Source organism: Gambusia affinis, linkage group LG18 (genome assembly GCF_019740435.1).
Source record: "Gambusia affinis linkage group LG18, SWU_Gaff_1.0, whole genome shotgun sequence".
NCBI classification, from domain to species: domain Eukaryota; kingdom Metazoa; phylum Chordata; class Actinopteri; order Cyprinodontiformes; family Poeciliidae; genus Gambusia; species Gambusia affinis.
This window is the reverse complement of record NC_057885.1, coordinates 2,611,377-2,626,642: the sequence shown is the minus strand read 5'-3', so window position 1 is coordinate 2,626,642 and position 15,266 is coordinate 2,611,377. Positions and strand designations below refer to the sequence as shown.

Here is a 15,266-nt window from a genome sequence, read left to right as displayed (position 1 = left end):
CTAATACATATATGTCCATCCATCCATCTATTTTCTGTTCACCCTTGTCCCTTAGAGGGGTCGGGAGGGTTGCCAGCTACGTTCCGGGTGAGAGGCGGGGTAATAAATATATGTGAGAGAAACAATTTAAAAAAACAGTTGAGGCATCCTACCTTCTGCAAAAAGACCAGAATATAGCCATCTGCATATTCTGGGTGAAAAATATTATCAAAACTGAACTAAAAAGCACTTGTGTTGCACATAATGTAAGCTGAGATATAACCAAAGCTAACTTTAGCAAACAATGTAATAGAAGCGACAGTAGCTCAATATAACCACATAAAATATATTTTCGTCCTCAAACACAAAACTGCAATACAATGTTTTTTTAAAAGTATTTATCCAGTGAAAGTCATTGGTGGCCCCTCCAGCCGGTAAGTATCCCAAAATGCAACTGTACATTTAAAACATTACGTAACTGCATGTGAGAGTAAATGGACCTGGTGAAGGCGTATAAATGCCTTGGTCATCACCTGGATAACAGACTGGACTGGAGACTCAATAGTAAAGCAGCAGGAAAACAAAGCACCAGAGAAGATTTTATTTCTTGGCTTTCTTTGGTGTTTGCAACAAGATTCCGCAGATTTTGATAAGTCTGTTTTAGAGAATGGAAGGTTTTTGTCATTATCTGTAGGAGTAGCAGCTTCAGAAAAAAAGACGTGAAAGCCTCAACAAGCTGTTAAAGAAGACTGGTTCTATTCTGAGGAATGGTCTGGAACTCATGGAGATTGTGCAAAGAAGGATTATTTTCTCTATGAACTTGAGGACATGCCTGAGCGTCCTCATCAGACTGTCCGACAGTAGAGTGTCTTCAATCAGAGGCTGCACTTTTTCTTCCAATAACAGGCTGAATTCAGATCAAGTAAACAACACAAAAAATAATAATAGGAAAACATAACCTTTCAAATAAACTCATAACTAAATTAACTTAATTTTTCTAACAATATGTTACATGTTTCTAAAGCTGTACTGTAATTTGAACTTAATGTTTGATTCAGGTTTCTTTGTTAGATTAAAAAGATTGAGTATGTGCATAGAAAATCCAGTGTAAATTGAAGTGCACCCTTCCACAATTCATATGCAGTTATATTTCTGTTGTATTGTCTCAGTGTTGTATATTCCACAAGCACAACAGAGTAACAGCATTGCTTGTTAACAAGATCAAATTCTGCCACCAATGGTAATTCCAAACTTCCACTCTTATGAACATACAGATCGTGGTTTAAAAGTCCTGCCTGCAGTCCTGACCCCACCCAATGTTGAACCGCTGTGGGGTCAGCCTCGGTTTGATGTTCCCACCAGAACCCAACCACATTAGCAGACTTATGATGTCCCACAGCACTGTGTGACCAAGTTGGTGACCCCCTTGAAGTGGGGGTGACAGGATTTTGTGGTTCTCTGGGAGTTTTCAATGCAATAAACAGCATAAAGCAACAGCCAATAACAGAATAAGCAACACTGCTGCTCAATCCACACATGCAGATTTTTAAAAAAAGGTTGCATCACTCAAAACTCTGCATCATTATGAAATCATATGCTAAGAGGCATTGATTCAACAAAGACATAATCAAACAAAGACAAATTTCCTCACCTTTGGTGTTTTTTAAAAAACACAAAATTGCTGAATGAAAAGTACTCTGGAGTAATGTAACAGCATTGCTTTTTTTGACTTCGTAACTTAACAGTGTCAGATCTTTTATCAGCAGTGGTGTTGGCGGTTGTGGTTAGTAACATGTTTCAACTGTTTCAGAGAAAAGGGACCTTTGTTCCATAAGCAATGGCGAAGTCAAGCAACGTAGCGATGAAGAGATGTTTTAGGACGGATGTTGTTCTGATGATGGGGATTTTACTTGACATTTCTGCAGCTCCGCATCAATGCAAACATGAAGAGAAGCAGCAACTGAGCAGCAAGAGGTGTCTGTGATAAGAAAAAAGAAATAACACCTTTTGAGCACTTCTCACTTCCTTCATATCTGCAATAGAATTTATGGTGCACTGAAAGCACAGCTTCCTTTTTTCATGTTTCCTGTCCCGCTAAATCTGTAGTTACGTACTTCAGCAGTCTCTTTCTGTAGATCTAAACCGATTAGGTTTAAATTCACGCAAACTGGGTTTGACCTGAGGTAGGCTTTCAGAAACTGTTTTTAGAAAATCTAGAAAAAATATATTATAATAAATATTTCAGAAATCTTGTAATGGACTCTCTCCTCAAGATTGTACTTCACTTGCCCAATAACCACTGTAGATAAGCAACACTAGCCCATGCTGGGACCCTGCAAGGACAATCTCATGTACACAGTGGATGGATCTCAGAAATGCAACTGTGTTTTAGGAATTCCTGTTTGGTAAAAAATAATTCCATCCAGACTTAACAGGTATAAGTACAAGCCCCAATGTCAAGGGAGTCAGGGTTTTTCTCAAAAAACCTGCTGAGCCTTGTGGTATAGGTAGCATCCCACCACTGTCCATCACTGTCTCCCACTGGTCCACCAGCACCTACCAGTAGTCCACCAGCCGTCCACCAATTAAAAACAATTCAAAAATATGACTAGATAATCATGTGTTATCGGGTTACTGAAGCACTAACTATAGAACCTTAAAAAGGCACATTGAAATACAATTGAAATAAACAACGTGAATATTTTGCACTTCAATTAAAATCCCAATGAAGTAATCAGTGAGGGGTCTTGAAACAAGCTATATAATGCGGGTCCCATTTAACAATAAAAGCATTTGTTTGCATAGTAAGATATTCTTAAGGTACAAAATTAAAATACTGTGTAAAGGTTTTTTTTGTTGTTTTCATAAATCTTCCTATTCTACTTTGTGATGTCTGCAGGTTGGTGCAGTATTTTGATTTGATGGTTGTGATTGGTTGTTGTTTATCCAAACAATGCAGTATTTGCAAGGAGTACTCTGATTGGATTAAATATAACTGTGTGTTTGACTAGTTCATTTACATACACATGTTGTGTCTATTCTTTTTCAGTGCACAAGTACACATGCACAACCGGTTCATTTTTCACTGTTGCTCTGCACCAAGTTGATTCTGCATTGGAACATTACCTTTGGAAGAACCTGCTTCCTTTCTGAATTGATGATCATCCCAGATGCTAGTTGGGTTAATTATGTGTGTGTCCATGATTGTTTGTCCTGTGTCTCTGTGACAGACTGTTGACCTGTACCCCACTTCTTGCTCACCAATCACTGGTCGTAGGCCCCAGGATTCCATCCATCCATCCATTTTTTAACACCCTATCTCCAGCGAACCTTTCAAGCGAGAGGCAGGGTACACCCTGGACAGATCGCCAGTCCATCGCAGGGCCCCAAGATTATGTGGGAAAGAATTTGATCAATCAACAGATCCAAATAATTTGATTGATATAATGAAAATTGCTCATGAACATGTTATTAAACTTATTAAATGTCAGAAAAGTGTTAAAAATCCCTTCTATCTAAACTCCCAGCATTTGTTGCTGTGAGGCTTTTGTCCCAGCTGAGCAACATCAATAATCAAGTCGCTTCCAGAATCTTGAAAGGGAGACAAACATTTGCCAGTTTTAAAAGATGGGGATGAAAATAATATAAAAGAGGTTTAACACTGTAATTGTTAAATTGAACAATCGTTTACCAGAGCGGCCATTATTTTCTATTGCATTCTTAGCTTTCTCTCTCATGTAACAGTTTAAGCCGACAAGTAAAAAAACTGATTGATTCTTTCTCCACTACCTGGGGGCAGAGTGTATTGAATACCAGCACAATGTTGTGAAGGCTCATTAAGTTTGCTTCATCCACAGAAAACACGAAAGTTTAAAGTAAAAACTTCCAACAAAAGGAAGCAGCATCTTAGAGGTATGCTCAAGAAGACTCAGGTGCTTTATTGAGATAACTGCTGCTTGAAACAGAAAAATAACATTGATAATAGAGATTAATACAACTGCATTTTACAGTTAGCGCCCTTTAGCTTTTAGGACTTGTTCGTTGTGACTAGGAAACTACAGAAACTGCAGAAATTCAGTGCTTTTAGCTCGGAAGGGTCAAGAGGATGTCAAAGATGTTTCATGGACAAAAATGAAAAGATTTAGCCCAAAATCTGGACTGTGGACACTGACATTAGCTTTGGAGACATCTGTGCTTCTTCTACATGTTTAGCATTGAGATGTTATTTTAGGCTTGAATAGCTTCACTGACAGGTTAACTACTTTTAGCACAACTTGAATACAACATACTCCTTTTCTGCATCCAGTCAGATACATTTTTGAAGCAAAGATTAACCTCTAGTGATCCATCACTGTTGTTCTAAAAAAGATCTGATTAATTGTCTCAAAATCTTTAACGCATAAAACCTATGTAATAATTTAACACATTACAGTAGGGGTGTAATATGACTATCATAAATCTTTGGACATGTGGATAAATAGCCTAGATGTTTTCACAATCCAAAGTTTACCCAGACAAAAGTGGAATGGTTCATTCTGCTCTGGTGAATGTTTTTCTTTGCTCTATCAGTCCCAGCTGGATGTCTGGACAGAGGACACAATCCATGATTTTAGGAGAGTGATTTGTAGGATGGAACAGAACAAAGTAATGTGGTGTTAGTAGTTGCATGTGTTTATGATCTAAAAGAGGCCAAAGTGTTGTTCAGCATTGGTTTGGCTCAAACTACTATTGACTTCTGAGTATGACTCATGTGAACCTGGCTTTTTTTTGTCTATTTCTCCACATATGTAGCTATAAAATCTATGATAAACTGATGTTTTACTTTCTCTGTTGTTATATATGGAAGACCTTCCTGAGGCGAGTGACTCATAGATACTCACTCCTCTAAATATTATCTTTGATGTTTTTCCCAGTTAAAATTGGTGGTATGTGAACAAACCCTGGAGAAAACCTGTTTTCACTGTTGCCAGGCAATTTTCTGTTTTAAATTGATTCCTAAATTTCAAATTTTTTATGTCTCCTGACTTTTTCATTGTACCATTTGTGTGTGGTGAGAAGTGTTTATACAAAAATCCAAAATGACCTGTGTTACATTTCGCCACACTAATTGCATGTCAAAACTGTTGAAATACAAAGAATTTATAAAGGTACTGTACAAGACTGTCAGGGTTTTTTTCCTCTAAGTTTTTATGAGGACAGAAAAGTTTAGTGATTCAATTTGTGACAGACCCTCTTCCCTCACCACTTGGCATGCAGAAATCATGTTCAAGGATAGAAATGATTCAATAAAATTGATTACGGCACTTTCATGTTTAATCAGCTTCCATTCAAAATCAAATTCCAGATTCTAAAAATTTTTTGTAAGTTTTGGAATCTTTAGTCTAATCTTCAGAACGGAAAACAGATGACTTTAGTGGTTGATTGAACAAAGTGACCACTTAGCAAGTATTGAAGCTTAAAAAAGGTTAAAGCCGAACTGGATTTTATCCTATGAACTCTTTATGTTCTCACAACCAGAATAAACATTTTACTTTCAACCTGTGTTTTAAAAAAAATTATGTTATGTATAAGTGTAGTCAATAGTGTAATCAGAGAACAACTCCAATAGGAATTGAATTTGCTTAGGCCATTCACTAGGCCTTGTTGAAATGGACATAACTTGTTCAAAGAGTAACATTGAAGATTTGTGACCACAATGCATTTAAATAGAACTAAATATATAAATTTATTACGTCGGCATAAGAACAGCAGTATTGATTCTTTTGTCAAATAAATTGTCTGTCTATTGCCCATTAACATTGTTTATCAGCCATGCAGCTCACAAAAAGAATAGAATAGAATAGAATATACTTTATTGATCCCTAAAGGGAAATTGCTTATTAGTTGACAAGCTACTCCATCTAGTGTATTAAATGTTAATAATACAAATATAACAGAAGAGATAAAGTCTACTATGTATATATATGTATAATATACATACATGATATATATATGAGATAATCTATAAATAGAATAAAGAATAGATATTAAGATATTCTCAACTCTGTTTTATAAGCAATTAATTATAAAACCACAACTGTGGTAAATAGCAGCTTCTCTATAAAATACATTTTAACACGTTGATTGGTCTCTCATTGCCTTTAGATGGAGGTGTGTGTTTTCCTGTGTGTCATGATGGATGATTGATTACTCAGTGACAGAGACAGGCTGCTGCCCTCATGACCTACAAGGATAAGCAGTCATGGATGTAGAATTGTTCATTTCTTCACATTTATTTAGAGAAATATTTATTCCATTCAGTCCAATCATACAGTCAGTTACCTGCACTCCACATCATTCCTGGTTATAAAAGAACTGCAGTCAAGTTCAGTTTATTATCTCTACTGATAAAAGGTTGTCTGTCTAAGACAATTCAGACAACTGTATTGAAACAATTGCTTTGCAGCAATCACTGCTCCTAAATAAGCACAGGGGGACAATGGGAAGGAGAACTCCCCTTTAATGGGGAAAACCCTCAGCAGGAATATACCGATACATGCAACCGGAGACTGCAGTCTCTAGATGTGTGTGTTCAACAGAAGCTTAGTTCAGAGTCTCTTCAAGGAATGTTTCATACCTAAATAGAATCACAACCAGATGCACCTTATAGAACATAAATTTAAATATAAGCTGATACAGATAATTATTATAAGCTTTATCTAATCAGAAAGTTTTAAGCCTAATCTTAAAAGTAGACAGGGTTTGTGTCTCACAGACTAAAACTGGATCTGGTTCCACAGGAGAGGAGCCTGAGAACTAAAGGATCTGCCTCCCCTTCTACTGTTAGAGCCTCCAGGAACCAGCAGTTAACCTGCAGTCTGACAGTGAAGTGCTCTGTTAGGAACATGTTCACCAGTCGGATCTGTGATGTATTATGGAGTTAATTAACATTAATTTATATGTAAGAAGGACAGAACTCTATTCTGGAAGGGAAGCTAAAATATAAGAAATATAATTTCTCTTTTTTACTTTTGTTATAACTCTTGTAAAGTTTTGGATCAGCTGAAGACTTTTAACTGCATTTCCAATTTATCATATGAAACAAAAAGTGAACAATAATCTTCAGACAATCAGGTGATTGAGGTGAGTCGTTACGACAATAGGAGGAGAACTGCTGTGGTTATGGCAGGCCATTTTAGCATAAAATTGGTTTCACCACATTTGCATTCTTGATTTCTTTGGTATCTTTTCTACATTAGTTTATGTCAGCATAAATTTGAAAAGATGTATCCACCAGAATCTCAAAAATAAAATGAAACATTTTGTCCAGCTGTTTTAGTATGAGTCCCCTCATTGTGAGATCAGTACAGCAAAGGCAAACTGCCTGTCAGCAGCCAGCTGCTCTAACAATAAGCTCTCGTTTTTATTTTTGACAAGGTTTGACCCCTGCTGTGCTTTGCAACTGATCAGTGGAAAGGCTAATGAAAAGGACAAAATGTGGGGTGCATTTGTAGAATTAAATAGTCAGGGGTGAGCGTTGTTACATCCACTTACATGTTTTAATGAGCGTTGATGGCAGATGATGGTGCTTCAAGCGGAACATGTGACACATGTTGCTTAAAGACTTTCATTTGGAGATGAAAACAAAAAGCAGTAATAAGGAAAAGATACATGGATAAAATATTCTCATAGTTTTCCTATTAAAATGGGACCATTTTTCTCAGGGTACATTTTCGTTCTGTCCTGTGTGTGTATGTGAGCAGTGTAGCAGAAAACAAGGGCATTTTGGGTTGCCATAAAATGGTTATCATTTCAAAATATCATTTGCATTGTCACTTTCATTTTCTTTCCATGTCCTTTCCACCTTAGGTTGTGTTTTGGTGCAAACGAAGTAGAAAGTCACTGCTGAAATGCAGGACTGAATTCATTTTACATAAATCAAATAAAGCACGGAGCCAAAGCAGTTAGTGAAGGAGTTAGTGAAGCAGAATATTAGAGAAAATGTGGGTTAAAATGAGCAGCAAGGAAGGTCAAAGTCACTTTGATGAGCACCAAATTATTTTATCCAGAGATCATTCATGAAATGGCAGGGGATGCTGCAGGCTACTGCTGTCAGCAGCAGGGAGTACGTCCCTGCTGAGGATAATGCAGTCTGTGGCATTTAATGATTGGATCAGGTTCATTAAATCCATCTTAACTCCTGGTTTTTATTGTTTGATCCTGGGCTTTGTTCTTGTGAGGTCTGCTGCAACATCAAACATTACAGTCATCTGGATGATGACAACAGGTCAATGATCTTTTTCTGCAAGCTGAGGTGTTTAAGTGAGGTAAAGCTTCTGAATATATCAAATTTATATCCAAATATTGTTGCATTCAGAATTGCAGTTGCATAGGATTATTTAAATCCAATACTTTTTTCAATTGGCTGAATATTACATCAATGTAAAATATGCTGGTTCATAACACTTGGAGAATATTATTCAATAGTTATTGCACTCTATACCGTCCTTTGTGATGTGACTATAGCACACACTGATAAGGTGATGGTGAAATATACACTATATGTTGTGCAGTTCTAGTTTTTAATTATTTGTACACCATGATCATCAAAATGACCAAAAAAAGGTTTAAAATATTTTACTCTGAAATTAACCTTTACATTACAGTAGTTTCACTTTGAAATGAGTCACAAAAAATATTCAATATTGTTACAAAATTCATATTTCTTTCAGATGTGTTCAAGATCTTTGAATATTTGTGTACATAGAATAGAAACAAGCAAAAACTTTTCAGAGGTAAATTAAATCTGGAATGTAAAGATAAATGTGATTTTGAAGTTACATTTAACGCTAAACTGCAGTAACAAATTATATAGCCTAGACTGACATATTGCCATATTGAAAACATTATGACCAGTGGGAAATATTTTTGTCCCCTTTTCTGAGGTTAATAAGGCAAACAATGTCACTTTTTAATATTATGATAATGGTTTTTATATTTTTCCTCTAAATGATGCTGACACCCTGTGATTTCTGTCTCTGTTTGTTATCAAGACTCCGCTTCTTAAACATGAAAGACTCCAGTCCTGCTGATCCAACATTTCATAAGATTGGGCTTTTTGAAATTAAACTTGCCAATGCCAGAAATGATAGAGCGGGTGTCAGAAAGCAAAAGATGAAGCTGTGAATGTTATTTAAGCTACGTCGCCTTTGCACTTTGTTCGCAGAGGAGAGTCCGTACGAGATCCTGTAAATTAGAGCCAGCATTCCCATTCGGCAAATTAGGGTGAATAATTTTTACTGACTCATCAGGTCAGCATGTCTACCTATGTGAGTTTCAGTAAAAAAAAAAAAACTATTGGAGACCAAATGTAGATTCTAAAATTGTCCAGTTACATTTTCGAATTCTATGTGAATTCTATTCTGTGCAATATTTATATTTCTTATATTTATTCACAATCTAAAGCTGACTCTATATTATCCCGAAGCATTCAAGGGATTGAAGTCAGTCCAGTCAGATCTGATCCCAGAGCATTTTTATTCGTCCAGAGAAGACAAGACAATTAAAAAGAGAATCAAAAAAGTAAAAAAGTAGTTTTTCAGTCCTTCACGAGAGTCAGTATGTGAAATATATATATTTTTAAAAAAACTGCTACAGTGAACATTTCTTATCCCAGTGACTGGGATCTATACATGAGACTTTTTTGTTTTGATAAAGTGATTCACATGTTTTTTTATTTGCTGCTCAGCAAATCAGAAACTCAGACATCAGTTCCAAAACAGGAGTTAAAATTGCCTCTAATGCTTTAAATGATAGAAAACACCTGCAGTCAAAAATGCTAACCAGTGAGTCTCTTGCCTCTCCCTGGTTAAGGAGGGATGAACTTCTTGAAACTCCATGAAAGTCCAACTGAAAGCATGCTCTGTCTCTAATTAATAGACTGATTGCTTTGAAAGAAGGTCAGGATTTAAATTATTGTTGTCTTTTGTTTGCAATGCCTACCTGCAAAAAATTATGCTGTTTCTAATACTTCAGCTTAAATGAATTTTCTGGATCATCAGAACTCTAGGTGAAAGGTTTAGCTGTAAAGGTGAAGCCACTGAATGTAAGAGTTCCATTATGGACTATGGATTGGATTTTCTACCGTTTCAGAACTTACTTAATGTTGCCAGCAGGTGAGTATGAGTACCTCTTAACACCGTTAGCTAATGTGATCAGCTTAGCCAGTCGTGCACTTTAAGCAAGGTTGAGCTGAAACCTTTTTTTGTCTTCTCAGCAAGGATGAGCCTTCTGTGGAGCAGAAATATATTAACTGGTTTTCCATTAAAACAGACCCACCTATTTCACATTATGTGTGCACAATACTGTTTACAAGCTTCATGGCATTTTTTTGTCAGATACTAATTCACCACCATTGTCCCCTCTCTTGTCTTTTTGTTTCTTAGTGAGCTTTTGGGCCCAGAGTTTACAGAGACGTACTACAACAAAGATGGACAGCCTGTGACTGTGACCAATCACAATTACACCGTATGTATCAAACAGGATGCTTGTGTCAAGTGTTGGACATAATGTTACTCAGTGATTTTGGGGAATATGAAAAATCAATGTCTTACTTATAAACTAAACTAATATGAGCATAGCAGGTGGTCTTTGCTATAACATTAATTCAGTGGTGCAACCTCCTGGTTTCATGTTTTTATTTGGATTTTCTTTTACAAAAATTAAGAAATTTACTTCGTCAGCCATTTTTTGTAAGCGCTGTCAAACACAACATAGATATTATTGGTATCTATATGCGGTGGTATATTATGAATATTTACTTTAAAAGTTTTTTTTAATTGAATTCCACATGTACTTATTCAAAAAGTAGCAATTCCACAAAGATCTAGTCTGATGTTTCCACACTATTTCTCCTCTGAGTTTCCACAACCAATAGAAGCCTCCGTTCCAACACCAACAGAACACTCTCCTAGTGACAGTGATATTCCATAAATGGAACACACATTGTTGTTTGCTTTTTTAAATTCTGGGACCAACATCCAAGTATACCAACTCACAATGTCTGCAACACAACCACCACTTTAGGTCTTTGCTGCGTTTTGTTCCCTTTCTCTTTTTCTCTGTCCATTTTTTGTATGAATACCTCAAAAATACTCCAATAGTGTTTTAAACAGAGGACTGATGCAAAACCTGTATTTTCCATCAACTTTTGGTTAACAATTTTCTAATTTTCTTTCAGCTAGAAGTTTTTTAAGTTATAAAAAATGTTTGCCATTTAAGGATTTAAGGATTGAGTATAAATAATTTAGTTTTTAAGTTTAAGGTACTTCCGCTGGCTTTTCTGCCAAAATCTTCAAAAAGACTTTTAAAGTCCTTCAAGAACACTTCAAAAGAAATCTGATCTGGTCTTCATATGATCTTAAACAGTTAGAGTTCTGCAGTCTGTGCTGCTTTGCAAAGCCAAATGTAGCCTCAACTCTGTGCAGTATGGTGGCCCTCATTCTGAACCAGCTTTATTAAATCACCATTCATAGCTAACTTTTTTTCAGAACTGTACCAGTGATCCTGAATGATTACTACCATTGCAGTACAAGAACACAGAAATGTCCAGACTGAAAAATGCCACAGTGCTGAAGTCATTTAATTTATATTTATTGTTGGTCACTCAGCTCATAATGTGGATGATATCTTGTCTGTGCACATGAAAGGTGTTGTCTATGCCAGAGCCTGATACAGATGGCAGGGTATTCCAGCCTCCTGAGTGCTTCAGGACATTATCCACATTACATCCTGTTCAAGAAATGAGATTAATTACTGCAGGCTGGCAAGGAGAATTCTCACCGACAACTGATTGGTGTGTTGGCTCCAATAGAGCCTCGGTGCTGCTTGCTGTTCAAATGAAATACCTCATTTCATGCTCCAATGAGCTGACAGGGACATTTGAATGAACAAAAATCAACATGCTGGCATAATTTCATTCTTCAGGTAGCAAACCTTTCTTCAATATTAGCAGTGGGTCTTCAGGCCTATTGGGAGACCTGCTTTTCAAAATCAGGAAAGGTCTCATATCTCTGTACTTGAAAGTTTTAATTTTTTGACTTTCTTCTCTGCTCAGCTTTTATCATAGATTGCTTCAGTTCCCAGAAAGGCAACTGAAATAAACAGTTACCTCCTCAGAAGGATAATAAAATAAATGTACTTTTCAGGGGATGCTGAATATAAATTCATGCGACATCTTTCAGATTTGCATTTTATTGAAAAATAAGTCTGTTCTTTGTTTTCACTTCATTTGCATTAAAGTCTGTTGCTAAAACGTGACAAAATTGGAAAAATTTCCACAAGTATGGACAGATGTGTAACATACCATAAATTTTAAAATGTGTTTGATTCCACATACTATGAACTATGCTGACAAAGGATTGTCCAAACAAATGGTGGCAATTAAGCTTTAAGTATATCAAACGTGTTCTGTAAGTTTGATGTTTTTTCTAAAAGCAGCGGTTCCAGCTGTTCACCGCCTGCAGCTTTCAGGCATGAAGCAAAAATGCCTAGAAGGAAAGTCATCAGTGAGGAGCTTATGGCTGGCACACACTGTTATGTAAAAAAGGACATTAACATGACACACTCTTCGAGCTTAATAGTCTCAATTCATGATGATAACTTGTGTCACGCTGTATGACGTGAGATTTAATGGCTGCCAGGCTGCTCTTATTTGCTGCTGCAGAGAATTTTGATTTTTTTGGATGGAATGATGTACCTGATTCTATGGCTCAGATTTTGTTGTATCAAAAAAATGTCACGATTTGAAATATTAAAATGTGGTAAAGCACTACTCACTTTTTGCAAACATCATGTTTCAATAGATGTGTGAAGAGCTTTAACATTCATCATTTTCGCAATGTTCAAATATTGCAGACAATGTTCTCCCCAGCTGAAACTGTCGTGAACAGAACATGATTTTGTTTGTGAAGACATGGACAGGAAAAAGAAAGAAGCACTGATTTAATGGTTTTGTCTTTCAGAATCACTGCTTCTACCACGGCCATGTCAGAGGACATCCAGAGTCCTGGGTGGCTCTCAGCACCTGTTCAGGAGTCAGGTACAAGCTGAGAACATCTGCAGCAGCGCTTCATTTTACATCAAATACAACACAAAAACAAACAGATGGTTTTCCCACTAAAGATTCTGAAAACATAAAATAAAACCTTTTTCTCAATTTAATGTATTGTGGTGGAAATATCTGGATATTTGGACTCTAAGATAAAACAACAGATTATTGGTTGAATTATTATTCTAAATCGTTGCTGGTAGTGCTCTGATCGGGTTTCCTGCTGTAGCTGTTTTTTAGCTAATTTAACTCTGAGAGCTGAGCTAATAAATCCAGCATGTTCCATATCGAAGCTTAAAACTCTAAGAGTTAATATAAAAATGTTGACGTGCTGACGTGCAGTCTTCTCATCTACTAAAAGTCAATCTCTCTTTGGTTAATGAAAATTAGTTTAATAAACTATTAATATATAAAACTATTGATTAAATATTGATTACTTCTTGCATCTTTGTGCTTTGTACAGCTTCAATTTAAGTACTGTACTTACATAGCCTGACTTGACAGGTAGTGGTCAGCACTGCTAATGACTAGATGTGGTGTATTTTCTGATTATAGAAATCAGTTCCATTTTACTGTGATATAATTTTGATTAATAAATTTGTGGCAAATAATAAGGTGGATTATATATGGTTTAGTTTTCTGATCCGCTTGAACATCTCAGGTTGATTTTTGTCAAACCAGGAATGTTAGTTGGCATTCCCAGATGTGCCATTTTATTCTCATTCTAAATATTTTAAATGGACATATTTTATCATAATTGCCCGATTTCCGTGAAAAAGTGTATGATCGCTGATCGCCGATCACTGTCTCTTGTTGCCGATCACCAAAACCGATCACCGCAGCAACAAATCCTAAGCGATGTCTTGTGGAACTTCAATGGTCAGAGTGAATGGAAAGTCTACTTGTTGCGATGGAAAATTACCTCGGGGGTGAAGCACGTCAAAATGCATCAATACAACGAATCTAATATGGCCTTTAAAAACCAAACACTTGACAGATTGTGGCTATATCGAGGCTCACTGCAAGAAAACCAAACACCAAACAAAAAAAAAAAACATCCGGATTGGTAAGTCAACAGGTAAAGCAGCTCACAACTATCAACATTTACCCGGAATAGCATGAAAAAAGCTAAACAAATAACCCATAAAATAATTTAAGTCAATGAGCAAGCAGTGTAAGACGTTGTTTCTGCTCCCTCTGTTGGACCACCGCACCGCGCTACTGATAGTAATATTTCACAGACGTAGCGCCGTTTCTACTCCACCCGGCAGTGAACTCTCACACCGAACGTCAGAACAGGCAGACAGAATCAACATTAATCAGCTAGGAGTGCTTTCAGGAAGTTTTAATTCAGTAACTCAGGATTGTTTATTTTGATACAATCTGCATTTGACTTTGAATTAATATTTCATATTTTACTTGACATTATTTGATATAGGAAGTGTGAGATTTATTTGACTCATGTATAATTTAGGATACTAATAATTATTTTACTGATTGCAGCTTTTTCAGTTGCCCTTTTGACTGAATAGCTGCTGTATTGCGCCTGCAAATATTTTGCATGTTTATGTCTAAATTAAGTGAATTTATTACCAGATAATTTTTTAATTTTGCAGGTCACATATAGTAGCATTTATACCTAAAGCAAAAACATTTACAGCCAATCCAGGTGATCGGCATTGATCGGCCCTCATGGGTGATCGGCAGCAAAAAACTTGATTGGAGCATCCCCAGTTTTAATACTTCTTATGTGATCCTCTGTGAGCAGTTTGTTTGATACTTTCAAACATGCAAAATTTACCATTTCAGACGGATTGGGGTTTTATTTAAAATTTTGTTCTAAAGCTTGTTTTGTGAAGCTAATCATTTTAAGGACATGTTGGTGTCTGATGGAGGCTTGCTGCTCGGCAGTCGTCAGATTCTTAGTCCTGAGCCAGCAATGGAGCCAGATGCTGCTGTTGACAACAGCTTTGAAGGCAACACTGGAGAGATGGAAGTGGAAAGAGCTATGGAAGCCAGCAGAATGCAAATGCTTTTTTAACTGTCCAGTCATTCACACAGCAGTGAAAATGAGAACTAACAACACTAATTTGCTGTTGGATGTGAGAAGCTAACAGGAATTTAGTTAAGCCAGTAAATGTTTAATGGTACAGCTATGGAAAGTAAGGAAAGTATATTCATTAATAAAGTACATCCATTC

General features: G+C 36.4%; 1 protein-coding gene across 3 annotated transcripts in view; it reads left to right on the top strand.

Annotated features, from left to right (window-relative positions):
- adam19a (ADAM metallopeptidase domain 19a) overlaps positions 1-15,266 on the top strand; it is a 136,410-nt gene that overhangs the window by 79,078 nt on the left and 42,066 nt on the right. For 2 of the 3 annotated variants that reach the window (XR_006368795.1, XM_044097810.1), the window contains exons 4-5: positions 10,404-10,485; positions 12,981-13,057. Coding sequence is in view for 2 of the 3 variants with exons in the window: in XM_044097810.1 (XP_043953745.1) it covers positions 10,404-10,485; positions 12,981-13,057 (159 nt within the window). In the remaining variant the exon portion in view is untranslated. Of the gene's footprint in view, positions 1-9,833; positions 9,918-10,019; positions 10,134-10,403; positions 10,486-12,980; positions 13,058-15,266 lie in introns of those variants that run through there. The other variant, XM_044097811.1, reaches the window with a different exon arrangement.